The sequence below is a fragment of the Empidonax traillii genome, unplaced genomic scaffold (genome assembly GCF_003031625.1).
Source record: "Empidonax traillii isolate 1590-97213 ecotype Southwest subspecies unplaced genomic scaffold, ASM303162v1 scaffold1142:size416873, whole genome shotgun sequence".
NCBI classification, from domain to species: Eukaryota; Metazoa; Chordata; class Aves; order Passeriformes; family Tyrannidae; genus Empidonax; species Empidonax traillii.
The window spans coordinates 298,902-314,347 of record NW_020956335.1 but is presented as its reverse complement, the minus strand read 5'-3'; the positions used below and the strand labels follow the sequence as shown (position 1 = coordinate 314,347).

The 15,446-nt window shown below is 48.1% G+C and overlaps 1 protein-coding gene across 1 annotated transcript in view; it reads right to left on the bottom strand.

Annotated features, from left to right (window-relative positions):
• Positions 1-15,352, bottom strand: part of RNFT2 (ring finger protein, transmembrane 2) — a 22,707-nt gene extending 7,355 nt beyond the window's left edge. Inside the window, exons 1-5 of the mRNA XM_027905328.1 lie at positions 15,096-15,352; positions 11,241-11,719; positions 9,914-9,990; positions 8,279-8,379; positions 6,262-6,415 (exon numbers count right to left, since the gene is read on the bottom strand). Coding sequence (XP_027761129.1) covers positions 6,262-6,415; positions 8,279-8,379; positions 9,914-9,990; positions 11,241-11,719; positions 15,096-15,178 — 894 coding nt within the window. The 5' untranslated portion in view covers positions 15,179-15,352. The remainder of the gene's footprint in view (positions 1-6,261; positions 6,416-8,278; positions 8,380-9,913; positions 9,991-11,240; positions 11,720-15,095) is intronic.
• Between the last annotated feature and the right edge of the window lie 94 nt (positions 15,353-15,446).

The following is a 15,446-nucleotide window of genomic DNA, read 5'->3' as shown; positions in this document are numbered from 1 at the left end:
GGGGGGGGGGTGTCTTCCTTCTGAGCCAGAAGCTTGGAAAACAAGGGTTGTTCCCTGCAGTTTTAGCAGCAAAAGGTGGAGTTGTGATGGCAGCAAATTCCTGCAGACAGCACCCATCCCTGGGAAGGACACCCAGCACACCTGTCTGCCACTCCTCAGCCTTGCTACATGTGGATATCTGGGGGACAGTTTTCACGGACGAATCTTTGTCTCCAGCTGTATTTTGTCTGAAAAACTCAGCACAAGTATTTCAGCTTTTTTTTTTTTTCCCCAGCAAGATTATATTAAGCACAAATATAACTATTTGAAACAGCCTGAAATAAGGCAAGACCTGTCTCTGTTAGGTGAGTTGATATTTCATAAAGATCAGTGTAAATCTGGGAATCTTCTCTTGAATGCACTACTGTATGGAGCGAAACAGCTCTCCAAGAGCAGCAAAATCTATTTTTGGTGAGCCTGTGAGTCAGTCCCAATGCTTGACAGGACTGTGCAGGAGCCAACCTGCACTGCAGAGATTAAACAGGACATTACCTGAAGTGATGTCCCCTACAAGGGGCAGCAAAGGGCTCTGCTCCCCCCAAACCCTTGGAGAGGCTGCTCAGCCTGAGCAGGAGTGAGGAGGACACTGCTGACCCTGCCCCACCAGCAAACAGCTCCCTAGCACCTGCGGGAAGGGCTGTGCTGGGCATCCCAGTTCAGCAGCTCTGAGATCCCGCCCTGGGAAATTCTGATTCCTTTCTCCAGTGCTTTGTTGAAAATCGAGTCCACGGCCTGTGTATAACCCTCTGTTTTCTGTGCCCCCTTCACCACAGAGAGACAACTTCCATACCTCAGGTCAAGCACTTCTTTGGGAAGAGGAGAGTTCAGGATTTTCACACAGCTGCAATTTTCCCTCTGCACATGCAGTATTTCAGTCTGTAGTGGGGAAACCCTTTTTGCACATTAAGCATGCAGCTTCTCAGTATTTGGTTAAATCCTCATCACCTGATGGCAGATCTGCTCAGAAGAGCACACTTCTAAAATGTCTTCAGTCCCTTTATGACATCACCACTACAAAAACACCCTTAAAAACCCCCTTATTTTCAGTGCTGGCCTAAGGGACAGCTGTGCTCCGTGCTTCCTAAATGAGAACTCGAGGCACAGGAGGATGAAGGTCAAGGTAAGGCTGTTTTGGTGTCCAAGCTGAGCTGTCTGGGATTACACTTTTTATAAAGCACTTCATTTTGCAGATCACATTACCATTAAAAGCTGCAGCCCTGACTCCAGTTTGCAGCTGTACATGACTCTTCTAGAACCACACAGGGATTATCTGGCGAAGCAAAGGGCAGAATTTAATTCCGTGGCGCAGAAACTTGGACTTGTGGAATGTTCCTCTTGTTTTCTGTGAACCCTCCAGTTGCTACAACAGCTTCCTTCAATCCCTCACCTTCATCCTCGGGGCACTGGTGACGGGGGGAAGGAGTCTTGCAGTGAAACAGCACGGAACAGCGTAATTAAAAATCCAATCCCAACATACACAGAGCAAAGGGGGCAAGCTGCAGCTGCAAAGGCAATGCTAATTCCCCCAGAGCCCAGCTGAGCCTCCATTCCCTGGTTTCTTTTGACATGAGGCTTTGCACAAGCGCCTGTGCCCCCCACTGAGGAGGAAACAAGAGGGGCAGGGTGAGGTCTGACACGGTGGAATTAAAATGGGATGCAGGAGAAGTGAGAGAAGTTGCAATGAGGCAACTGTAAGTCGTGATTAGCACTCAAGGGAAGCTCCAAGTCTCACTTGTTCCGTTGCCAGCAGCATTAGGGCGTATTCTGACACAGGAAGATGCTGGGAAGAAACTTTGGGGACCTGCTGGCAATTTGGATGCGAGGAGAGCTCGTCTGCTGAGGCTGCAGGTCAGGCTGCCAGGGTAAAGGAGCCAGAGCAGCAAACGGGATGCTGCTGAAAACCCAGGCAGGACTGCTGAGGAGTCACTTCCAGGTGGGATTAGAGGAGGAAATGGGAATTTCAGTTAGTGCACAACACTTGTGAAAGTCTCATCCTGGACAGCTTGAACTGGAAGGTTCAAGTGGGAGAGCACCTGGGAGTTGTGACTGTTTTAGAGTTCAGCAGAGCGTGTTAGGGAGGGGGACATGAGAGCCCCACTCCTCAGGACCTGGCTCTGGTGCTTTAGTTACCCTTTGTCTTGTGTAAATAACAAACCCCATGCCTGTGATGCTGGGACACCTCATCTGCCCAGGCTGGAGCAGAGAGGAGTCTTTGCAGAGCATCCTGTGGTTCTGTGGCCCCAGAGGATCAAAGCTCAGACTGTTGTCCAAGATTGGTGAATCTGTTCCAGAGCTCCTCCAGAGAGCATCCAAGGTCAGCAGGGAATTAGAGGATGGGCTATCCTGTCTGGAAACACCACTTTAACCACAGTGCTGGGGAAGAGCAGGATTAACCTGTATGTCACAGTGTGGAAGAGAGCACAGGTAAGGAACACCTCCACCTGGGTATTTTTCCTGAACCTCATCCACGTGCCAGCTCCCAGCGCTTTTTGAACACCTCTGTATGTTTTGATCAGCATCCAGAGGACTCAAATGCTCCGAGAGACCTTTATTTCCTCAGGACACCAGAAAGATGCAGCTTCAGAAGGAATATGGGAAGCCTAATGTGGCAGTGAACAGGGCAGGGCTGTGACCAGCTATGCCAGGAAATGTTGGGAAACATGGAATGCACCTGAAGGAGGTACCTGCTCTAAAATCCAAGTGCAGAACTGGCTGAAGAGCTGCTGGGACACACAGGCCAGGTTTCCTCTGACCACCCTCCAGGAGATGGTACTTTAAAAACCTGGGATACCAGTTTCTTACAGTTCTTTTGGGTTTGTTTTCTTCCTGTGCCCCCTCCCCGCCATGTCTCACTCCATCCTCCAGGATAACCAGCTCAGACTGCTGACAGCAGCATGAGGAGGGGATGGGAGACTTGCAGGCACCTGGGATTTCCTAAGTGAAATCTTTGGCAAGTGTGCCTTTTTATTATTTATTTCCCTATTTCTAATTCCACCCCCCTCAAGCTGTCATTCCTTAGCAGTGCAAATGAAAAGCTGCCATCCATGGGTGTGCAACAATGGAAGGCTCTGCAGGCCACATGGCTCCTGCAGTTTAATTTACTTTAATTCATTTTATATTGAACCAAATGATCTTATTTGCCTGTTTTTTTTTTTTAATGGAGAGCAGGGTTGGGAGCCAAGCCCCCCTTCCAAAGAAATGATGAGCCCAGCTGAAATTAAACCTTGAACTTGGCTTCACGTGCCCATCAGCTCGGGGGGGTGGAAGGGACACCTTTAGCCACAGGTTTGATCCTTCTCCTGCCAACTCCACTGACCCCAGAGGGGTGAGATCAGTCCTTTTCCTGATTTTCTCTCCCATTCCCCAGCTCTTCCTTCCCTGCTTTCCAGCCTGACTGCAGCCTCACAGCCCCCCTTGGCACCTCTGTTTTCCAGGCTGCTTTGGATTATTTTGTCTGGGATTATTTTGTCAAGTTTTCAGTCTTCCCTCGTTCTCTGGGGGAGTTTTTTGCACAGATATTCCACTTTTGAGTTATTCAAGCCTGGAGAACTCTGGCTATTTGTACCCTATATATAATATATAATATATCAGTTCTCATGCCTCACACTCCAAGCACTGCTGGTCATGTTTATTGCCCTCTGTGTTCTGATGGCAAAGACAACCTTATTTTTCTGCTTTCCAGTATTAGTTTGCTTTCTCTCAGTCAAAGCATAAACTGATGCTGTAAATCCAAATGTTATCCCACACCAAAAGCTGCCCTTCCTGGGATGGGCCATGCTAGGAATACATGAGCCAGATACTTCAGGGGGGCAGAACTGAGAGCTCCAGCCCAAATTTTGTATGTGTTCACTGTCAAAATGCATCTGAGGTAAGCAGAGTTTAGTGCTATTCACTGTTTTCATCAATGACCTTGATGGGACAGAGTGGGTTTATCAAACCTACAGCTGACACTCAACTGGGGAAGGCTGTAAATGCAACAGGAGGAAGGATTATAATCCAAACTCATCCTGACAGGCTGGAGAAATGCTCTGGAAAACAGGGAGGGATGAAGACAGTCCAGAAGAGAATAATGAGATCTGGAGTTAAAAATCTATGAGAAAAGACTCAAAAAAGTGGTGGTGCTCAGTCTCCAGAGAAGACTGAGGGGAGAAAGGAAGACTAAGAGAAAGAACAGAATCTGATCTTGCTCCAATCCCAATGGATATGGAGAGGCGAGAGACTTAAAAGAAGGATATTCAGAGGAGATGCCTGGCACCAGTGAAGAGCACCCAGCCTTCAGACAAGACCAGAACCTCAAGGAGCAGCATGAAAAGCCAGACTGGCTTTGGAGGTGCCTTTGAACCCCCAAAATGAGGAAAAATCCGAAGAGCCTGCTCAGAGGTTGAGAGCACAATGATCAAAGTTCCTCACATCCCATCCCTGGACAAGCTTTGTGATTGCTGCTGACTGCCAGGTCTGCAAGGAATGAAATCCCTGTGTCCCACTCACAGCTGGGCTGAACTGCACCCCTGGCAGTGCCTCAGCTTCCACTGCAGGCCCTGCACTAGGGGGGCTGTTCTGGCTGGTTACACTGGCACAGAAATTCTCACTTTGTATATCTTGAACAAAATCTCCCTTTGCTCTAATTTAATTTATATTTCTCCAGCAGCAGGATAGCACTGAGTGACAGCCACCCCCAAGCTGGGCTCAAAGCAGCAGCTGTCCCAGGAGCACACGGGGAGGACGAGAAGAACTTTGTATCTGGCAGGTGTTTGGGTGTTTTGGGGGTAGCAGTCCCAGCTGCTGGGGTGTCCTGGGGCTCTGCTGGAGCTCCCCCACCCCACGGTGGTCTTGCTCAATTGGTTACACCAGCTCTCACCCCTGGTGGGCTTAAGGGTGCAGTGCAGAGTGTGTGAGGGGGAAATGAAGATTTGTGGTGGGAGGGAGCAGCAGTTTGGGATGTCAGGAGACACCGAGCCCGTCAGCAACATCCTGGGACAAAAAAGGGGCTTGGAGAAATTGGGGAATGTTGCTATCCAGAGAAAGGTATTAAAAACGAAGCATCTGTGCTCTGAGTCATTACAGGCCCCTGGCAGATGTGATCTTACCAGCCTCCCCCTGTAGCTGCAAATAAAGAGCCCTTCCCTTTCTTCTCTCCAGACAAGGATTAATGAGTACTTGGGAGAGCTCTCAGACAGGCAAGCAAAGGCTGTGAACCTTTTCCAACACTGCAATTTATCTTGGGGAGACTATTCACATCAGTTTTCCCTCCCTCCCCAGGCTGGATTATGCTCTGACCCACCACATTAATCTCCCAAAATATAATAATAATAATAGAAGAAGGAAAAAAAAAAAAGTTGGACAATTGCCAGAAATAAATTAATAACCATCTCAAATAGCCCTGCTGTGCAGGAACAAACTGCTCAACTCCCCTGCCACCCCTGTCATTTCTGAGCAAAACTATTCCCAGTGTAGATATCCCCCTAAGTGCCCTGCCTGAGACTTTCCAGGGATTAATCTATATAGTGCCTTTCATCCCAACAGCTGCCAGAAAGTTCCTTTACTGAGTGCAAATAATCCACATTGCTGTGTTTGCCACTGACATGGAGAGGCTACCAAGTGGATAAAGAGGCAGTACAACAGATCTGTACAAGTAAACAATTATTAAAAGGTATATTTTAAGGGAGAGAATGTAGTGAGGAAGTTTCAAAAGTCAGGCCTAGTCTATGTATAACTTCATAATAATTTAAATATGTGAAGCATTAAAATATTTCCTCACCCATGGTTAGTTAGAAGTGGTGCTGTCTTTTGTGGCACCATTAGCTTCAATTTAATCCTATTACTGCTTTGACCCAGGTGGAAAGCCAAAGACACAAGCACCAAACCCTTGCTCAGGTCTGTGATGGCTCAAAACCCAAACCTTGATACCCAAGTGCCAAAGTTTTAGGAAGAGATTTCTTTATTTTTATTCTTCCATTCATATTTGGCCCTGGCCCAGGCTGCCCAGAGAAGCTGTGGCTGCCCCTGGATCCCTGGAAGTGTCCAAGGCCAGCTTGGATAAACTTGGAGCAAGCTGGGCTGGTGGGAGGTGTCCCTGCCCACGGCAGGGGGTGGGACTGGATGGGTTTTAAGGTCCTTCCAACCCAACCCATTCCGGGATTCTGGGACTTCACGCTGCAAACGTGTCCTAAAGGTATCAGATTATCAAAGATAAGTATTTGTACATCAAGAGGAGGCTCCTACCTTGGACTTGACAGCCAGGATGATCTTGGGCAGGGCCACCACGAGGCATTTCAGGGCGATGGTGAGGTACTTGAGCACAAAGTCTGCAATGCCCACGATCCACATCAGGTCGAAGAAGTCCAGCCTCTCCAGGTTGGGCTTCAGAAATATCAGGCTGAAAGGCACGAGACACCAATGCTCAAACACCAGGGAGAACCTCACCCAGGCTTCTGGTGTCCACTGGTGGCCAGAGCAAGCCTCCAAAGTGCCCTGAGCTGCAGGGGAGTTCCCGAGGGCAGGAGGAGCCAGACATGCAAATCAGTGCCCTGGTGCCTCCGGGCCTCTCGGCTTTGCTCTTGCCCATTTCTGCTGAGGCCAGCAGGTTTGCCCACTGTCACCAAACAGGGCCCAAACCTGGTCTGGGAGGCTACAATCTCCACAACCTGCACTCCACGCTGCAACAGAGCCTTCAGTGTGCAGGCAGTGCCTTCAGCTCCACCTGATTCTGTGACCTGAATGCAAAACCTCACCCTGTGAAGTCCCTACTCAACATCTGCTCTTTGAAACAAGTGCAGTGTGGGGCAGCAGAATCCCACACGGCAATGGGCAGCAGCCACTGACCTGAGCAGCAATGAGGACTGCCCCCTACTCAGGCTGAAGGACCAGGATTCATCTGCAGGGTGTTCAGCTAAGAAAGCCTCGTGGTAGAAAGCAAACACTTAACGAAAAAAAAAATAAATAAAGTAAAATAACCAACCCAAAATGAAAGGCCTGAACATGAATTTAAAATACTCACAACACTGGCACAGCACAACAGGTAAAATTACACCCTAAAAACAGAAACAGAATCAGAGGCTTTACTACTATTCGTGCACTAGAAACAGTAAATAAACAAAACCACTAGAAATAAATAAATAAACCAGGAAATGAAAAACGAGCCAGAAAGAAACAAACATGAAGCAGCTATTTCTAATTTGGCAAGCCTGCCCTGTGAATAGTCCCAGGTCCCCACACAGCAGGCAGCAGATGCACCAGCTCAAGCATTCCACAGCAGCACCCACAGGAACAGGGCTTTTCCATGGAAATGTGACCCAGCCTGTCCACTGGTAACAAGCCATGCCCTAAACTGTCTGCAGGGATACCAGGGTTATGGGCAGGCCTTGGCTCTTCCCACAGACAGTACAGTTGGGAAGAAGCAGGGAAGCAGTGAAATAACTGGCAGAGAAACCAAACCCAAGAGCTGTGTGGCCACAACCCAACTGATGCACGTTGTATTTTCAGCCTCAAGTCCTAAATCCCCTTCAGTGGGATGAAGAAAATTCTAATAAGGGAGATAATTCATATGGTTTTAGCTACTAATATCAAAACTACTTTCTAACTACCAATACTTGAATTACTTTCAAACTGTTATGTTGTTCCATTTCTTCCTATTTATTCTATTAACATCTCCTTGCTTAAGTTTTGTATCTTTGCTTCCTGGTTGTCACAGTTCCTACATACTTTATAATAAGCAGGGATAGTATTGAACCAAACCCATTGGTACAAACTTTTCTGTCCTTGAGAACTGCTTTAGTGAGAATCTGAAAGGCAAGGATATCTTAATTATCTCAGATTACCTCAGATCCCAGTGCCTCCAAGCCCTGAGGACACTGAAGTAAAACACTGCTGTTTTATCTCCTGTCCTGGACTCAAAGCTTGACAGACTGAAAACACTGTAGAAAGAGGAAAATCAGTGGCTCTGTGCTTTACCTGCCTCTGACACCTGCTCTGTGTGGAAATTCAGAGGTGCCTCTCAGAAAGGATCCACCCTGCTCTGAAACACGTGGTGTGCCATCACACCCCATTTACACCCTGGCTGTGCCATTTATGGCAGAAATGACACACATCCTTCTCCTGCACTGAGAGGTATCACAAAGATGAAGCCAAGACAGCAGGTGCTTCAGGCGTGAACACCAGTGAGGGGAACAGTGGGCCTCCCTCTTCTCCTCCCTGAGCAATTATCACCTGCTTCCACACGGAGCACGGGAATGCTGCCCACCTGTTGTAGAGCTGCTGGGAGCTGAAGGTGTAAAGCAAGTACAAGGTGTTCCCAGTGAGAAAGGCCAGGATCCAGAACACAACCAGCACTGATCTCTTCTCCTGGGCAAGAGAAAGAAGCAGAGGAGACAAATTGGAAGTCTCAGGGGTTGTGCTGAGGCTTCAGCTGCTGAAAAACTCAAGGCCCATCCCAGGGGACAGGAATATGTATTTAAGTGTTCAGTAATTAGTTTATTTACACAGGACTAAGGCCCAGAAGCAGGCTGCCAGGTAAGGACATACATAAACACAGGCAGAAATGGCTCTCACACAGCAAACCTTTCAAATAAAGTAACTTCAGGGAAATGAATTGAAATATGCTGGGGAAGGTGACAGCCTTCCTTGCAGAATGCAATCTGCAAAGTTGGGATCTTTCCTGGGGCATCTAAACTCTCCTGGTATTTAAAACTCGGTGTGACAAGCAGATTAGGAAAAAAAAAAAAAAGTCAGTTCCATATATTGTCCTAATTCTGAGCTGGCACCTGGTTGGAGTGACACTTCAGCAAAGGGGGGGTTATAAATAGATCCAAAGTCACTCAGAGGAAGGCTCAGCTAAACCAAATACAACCCATCACGACCTGCAGCACACCTGAGTGTCATGGAGGTTCTAGAACATGCATTTTTTCATTGGGGAAATGACTGAAGGCCAAAAAAAAGTGCAAATGTTGCATTTCAAAATAGCTGGAACATTACAGACAGAAGCTGGATGGCAGAAGATCCTGTCCTGGGTCTTGGCCCAGGGGTAATTCTGAAGAGTAAATTTTACTCCTGGGAGGAAAACACCCACCATTTTTCTTGCGAGCTGATTTATTAAGGAAATAGATCTCTGCAGGGATGTTAGGCTGAGATTTAAAGCAGGGGGATGAAGGGGCACACTGCTGGAAGGAGAGGGGTGCAAAGTGCAAGGTAAACAGCCATCTATTACATGGCTGTGCAATTCATCTCTTCATTCAGCTTTGTAGCACATTTATTCCACTGCTGCTGGTAGATACAAGTGCACACTTGTGCCACCCCTGTAATTTTAATAAAAAAGGGATTCTAGTCTTGTGCTTTTAGTGCTGTTGAACTGTTCTCCTGACACTGAAGATCACGAGGCCTGGAAAGGTCTGCTGGTTTCTGCATGTTCCTAACAGAGCATTATAAAGATGCAAACAAGCAACACATCTACAAAATGTTTCAGCTAAACATCCCAAAACATGATCTAAATGCTGATGAGTTAAATCTCATCATTAACAAGTCAAATAGCTTTCAGCACCTCTGCTGAAATGGGGAAGCCAAGGTGCAGAGAAGTGCTGGAAGAGGCACTGGCAGTCAGTGGCACGGGGAGATGCAGATTACAACACCCCTGACCTGTCCTCTCTTTGTTTACTGTGTCCACATTCACCAAAAAATAGGGTAGAAACAGCGGGAGAGCATCAGTGTGGAGAGGTAGGGAGGGGAAGGCGGGATTAGGGCACAGTACTCTTGTCCTGACAGATCTGTGCCCATATAAGTGCATTCAGCTCTACAGTGCAGAAGGAGGTTTAACACAGGTGCTGTTTTGTGCACAGAGAGTGATGATTCCCGGGGATAAAAGGAGGTGAAACACTGGACTCACCTTCAGAGCGACCTGCTCTCGGAGCGTGGAGTTGGCGTAGGCGAAGGTGCTGGCCATGCCAATGCACACAGCAATCCCTGCAGGAGAGGCACTGTCAGAGCTCAGCCCTGAGCCAGGGACAGCAGCATCTCAAGCTCAGGAAGAACATCACTGGGTGCCACTCTGGGTGCACTGGGAATTTCAGTGTACAGGTGACTAAACCAGGGCAGTCTGGGCTCTGTATTCCACGTGCAGTGTACATGAAGATGAAGCACTGCAGTGAGCACCCAGCACAGCACACACACTCTGCCCTAAGGTCCTGAAGGAGAACACAAGTGCTCGTGGCTGCACTGTGCCAGCTGACAGTGTGACAACAGCAGCTCATGGAGGGCAGGGCACACTATCAAAAACCTACAGGGTAGCAGGTCCAAAGGCCAAGATGTTGCAGACACGAATTAACCAAATCCCTGTCAGAGTTGTAAGTGGACTAACCTGAAGCATTCCTGGTTTCCCAGTGCTGATAATCTCAGAATGAGTCAGATCCTCAGACATGCCACACACATACAATGTAATGTGCTAAAATACTCAGGCACCATTAAACATAAAACCTGGACAGACATATTCTTCAGGGAACTCTGAAGGTCTCAGCTGCAAAATGTAACTGCTGATGTTTGACTTGATTTCACAGCTACCACCCTACCAGCTAGACAAGTGTCCCATCCCTCAGAACCCTTCAGTGCTCCACATAAACCTCTGCTAGTCACCAGTGTAAGCTCTGCCCACCTCTCCTAGAGGGAGAAGCCTTGGGAACATCCTCAGCTCACAGGAATGTGAAGGGAAGATCAGCAAAAGGAACAGAATTGGGCAGGATAGCAAACATTTCCATAGTACTAAACTACCTGCAGATACTCTGCTGGGTGTACCAACTGCTGTTCAGCTGAGGGCCTGCAGAGCAGGGAGCTGGTGAAGGTACTTTCAAGCTCTGTTAACAAATACTGCCTCTGGAGAAGTGACAAGCTGCAAGTGTTTGCTGTCTGCTTTCAATACTTTTCTGCACCACACTCACTGGACTCGTCAGCGTTCAGTTTTAACTGGTGCCATCAAAATTCTTAGGGCAAGTGTAATTAAGTACACTATCCCCATTTGCAGGCAGGCATCAAGCATTTTTTTCTGCTGGTTTAAATATTTTTAGAACGGCCTGGAGTGAAAGTAGGGTGAATTCATCACACGCATTTGAGTATGTCCCCTTTGTGCCAGACTACACCTGGCCACCGTCACACGGATAAATATATGGGACACCTCAGCCTGATAAAGCCTCTAAGAGGATTCTAAAAGGATGGGTGCTTACCAAGCTTGTGCTGGAAACAAACTTTAGCCAGCAGGATCAAGATGAAGGGAAGGCCCTTCTGCAGCCACCCAATGACAGCCTTTAGCTCCGAGAGGGCGGGGGCCGGGGTGCCGCCCTGCTCCTCCGCGCCCTCCTCGGCGTGGCCGTGCCGGTCGCCCCCGGCCATGTGCAGCAGGGACGAGCCGCGGTGGTGGCCGTGGTGGAAGTGGTGGGAGGGCTGGCGGTGGTGGAACGGGGCTCCCTCGGCGCGGCCGGCGCCCTCCTCCCGCGGGGCCGGCATCTGGATGAACACCTCGCCGCCTCCTGCCGAGGAGCCCAGCACCAATCCCGACTGGAACGGCGCGGCTGTGAGCGCGCCCGATGGGATGCCGGCCAGCCCCGAGAACAGCTGCTGCGGGGAGGAGGCCTCGGCCTTGAGGCTCTCGAACACCCCACCTTCATCCACGCTGGTCTCCGAGCTGACCGTCTGGCTCCGGTTCCTGCAGAGGGAACGGCAGCAAAGCCATTAAATACGGAGTGACACGGAACGTCACGGGCTTTTCTAGAGAGATGTTCAGTGCTCCTCACGCGCTTTGAGAACACGGAGGTCTCCAGGTTGTAATAGAAGGGTTAACTTTGTTCATAAAATCTTATGTGTATGAGGAAATAAGGAACTTTTGTTATAATTCAACAAGATAAGTTTCATGGACATCCTGTTAATTAAGCAAGTGTCAGTAAAAATAATTGCAGACATCTTGCTAAACAAACAAGTATCAGTATTGGTAAAATTTACAGCTGATAAGAACTGCAGCTTTCATCTTTGACAAATCCCAGATGACCACTTAGCAATGAACCACGAACTCGAGCCTCAACGCAGCCGCATTCAAAACTCGGGACTTGGAAATGTATAAAAAGGAACATTTACTACATTTTCAGTGTGTGTGTCTCGGGCGGGGCAACTGCCCCCCAGGCCCCCCAGCGCTGTTTGCTTTATTATTGCAATGTTTAATTGGAATTGAGTTGTCTAAACTCTTATACTAACTTATAAGACAGGTGACAGATGCTTTTCCCTCCATGAGCTGTTGGACAGTCACAGCTGCAGAACTGGAGGCCAGTGACCAGACTCACAAGATCAGAGAACCTCTACAGACCTGACCAACATGCACCGGAACAAGCTTCTTAAACATCTCACTGGAGGAACCAAACAAATTACACATCCAATACCAAACTCAACATCACCTACACTGACTTGAGTATTTAAAGAACAAAATTCCCAAACACTCCTTGGACTTTTAGAGGAACCAAAGAAATGACACCAATACCAAATGCAACATCATCTACACTGACTTTAGTATTTAAAGAAAAACATATAAAACCCTCTGGAAGCTGACACAATAAGACAGGTCATATTGCATACAAACAAATGAACAAAGCTGACTCAAAGCTAACCCCAAAACCTTTTGCCTTTATTGAGGGTCGATCACTGTCTACCCAGTGATGAACTGCACGAACAAGGGACACAATCAGCTGGGGAAGAGAAGATCGTGTGTCCCTGAACTAAGAAAGGAGGTGCTCATGGGTCAAGAGAAATTCTTGTGTTTTGATACTCCTGGCAAATTAGACGTGGATGTGCCCAAATTTCTGGGCACTGAAGAGAATTAGTTCTGGCACTGATCCTTTCCAGATTCCAAAAAGCCTCAACAGCTTCCTCCTAACACCAAAAGGCTTCCTTCACCTGAAGTCAACACTGTGGTACTGAGATGAATACAAAGCAAGTTTAGATGGCAGGGAACAATCCAGGTAACAAGCAGAACCATCACTAGGCAGTAAATGCCTGGCAGACGGCAAATAGCTCTTTAAATTGCAAAAGGAGAGTAAAGAATAAATAAGCTCAGCAAGAGGCCGAGCCCACAAATTAAGGCAAGTTGCAGGGCTTTGGTCTCTCTTGATTTTAAGCCCTGGAGGTCTCCAGCTTTAGAAACAGTGATCACAAGCTGAGACAGCACGTGCAGACACATACAGGGCCCTCACCCTCTCATCCTCAAGGGCTCAAAGGCCTCCCCAGGCCCCTTGCAAGGCACAGAGCACTGCCTTTCCCCTCGCTCTGGGGACAGCTTCAAACTCCCTGGGCACACCTTCCCACCAGGCAAGCTCCTAATAAGGCTTTTTACAGCTACACTCTGTTCCCATCGCCCCTCCACTGGCTCAAGTCAACAAGACGTGGCACACCCCTTCTGGTTCGAAACATTCACCAACCACCTCTCGGATTTTACACTTCAGATTCCAATCCAGGGATGGATCCACAGCACAGGGGACAGAACGTGACAGTACTTGGGTCTGGGAACACAAACAAACAGACGGGGTGGAACCCAGAGTTACAAACAAAGGCACAACTATTGTTTGGAATAAGACACCAGGAGACATGGCTGCGCTTTCAGCAGGAAGGAATTCATCTGGGACATGTTTAAAAACAAACAAGGATGAAATTGTGAGCCTGCTGCTGAAGTTAACCAGAAGGGAAGACCAGTGGCAACAGCATTTCGTTCTACTTTTAGAAACCTTCAGCCTCTCTGATGACATGTACTTAACCTGTTAAAACCCAGTATTTATAAAAGCCAGCTGACATTACTCTGCTTATCTTTTGCACTCAGGAACAGACACACATCCTGAATATGTTTTGACTGTTCCAACAGGTCCTGAAGTGTCTTACAAGTTTGTACAAACTCAGAGAGCTCTGCATAGAAGACAAGAAGGCCCATTCAGCACCTTACGTGCCTCTCAAGCCCCCGCCATGCCTGCTTGATACAAACCCCACAGACTGCACTGGGGCCTGGGCAGCATCATGCAGAAAAAAGGTGAAAATGTCTTTGTTTTCCCCTGAAATGAAGAACAGTACCTTGCTAGCAGGGGTCATGACATCAAGGTGCAAGTCTACTTGCAAACCCAACGATCTTTCACTTGTGATCTCAGCTCAGCCAGAGCAATGAAATTTGTTAGTTCCATCTTTGGCTTAATTAGATTAGTTTCTTCTTCAGGAAAAAAAAAAAAAAAGTCAAGCTGTAACTCTAGGAAAGCACGAGGGAATACTCAGCACCAGAACAACAACAGTGGCAAGGCTCCCTTGCTGATGTTATAATTACAGAAGTGAATTAAGGGCATTCTGCATCTAAATACTCACATACATGAAGCTCAATACAGACTCTGGGAAGATGGAAAGGATCACCCAAACTCTTTGTAAAACACTAAGTTGTTGAAAGCTTCAGCCCAGCAGACTTTTTAAACACTTTAATAACAGGAGTATAAACAGTTTCTGTTCATACAGGTTGATCCCTGCAGATTGACTGCACTCAGGATCCCCACAGGACTGTGCCACAAACCATTCAGGGCCTACATTCTTTTCATAAGGATCTGCAAGTTTTATACAGTAAAAAATAGATATTATGTTCTTTTTCCAAATGTTACAATCTGCATTTGAAGGAACAACACTTAGTATCCCAGGAATCTTCTATGCTTTCCCTGCAGTAAATGTTATTTAATCCTAACCTGACAGCATCTCTTTTAATACATAATATTACGCCTTTTTTTTTAACCAAAACAGCAATATTAGAGCTCCAAAATACCCTGCCTGTGCCAAGCCAGCTCCTCATGTGCCATAGTGGATCATCCTGGAACACTGTGGTGGGCAGCAGTCAATGCTGACATGAGGGAGAAAAGTAAATCTGCGTCTCAACTTCCCGAACTGGAGCAGAAAGCCTGGCTACACCACACCCACAGGGATTCTGTCCGCCTCAGTTCCGAGTTTCCATCTTCTCAACCCCCACCCCTACACTTCAATGAGAACATTCCCCTCTCAGAGGACACTGAAAGCATGGTTACCTTTCGGGAGGCGCGCTGTCCGTGTTGCTGCTGTGCCGCCTCTGCATCTTCCTCAGCACCCTGAAACACAGCACGCTCAACATCAACGGCGCGGGGCGGCAGATCCCAGGGTGCCTACTGAGACGGGCCCTCGGGGCCAGGGGGCTGTGGGTGCCACCCAGCTGGGCACATGGCTGGCACGAAGCACCTCCCGCCGCGGCAGAGCCCCTCCGGCTGCCAGCTGTGGCTCAGCCCGCTCGCGCAGAAAGGGCTCTGAAGTGGAAAGACACAGCACAATGGGGCTCCAGCAGGGCAGGAACGAGGCAGGTCCCCTTCAGCAGGATAGGGCGGTCACGAGGAGCGTCCAGCTGT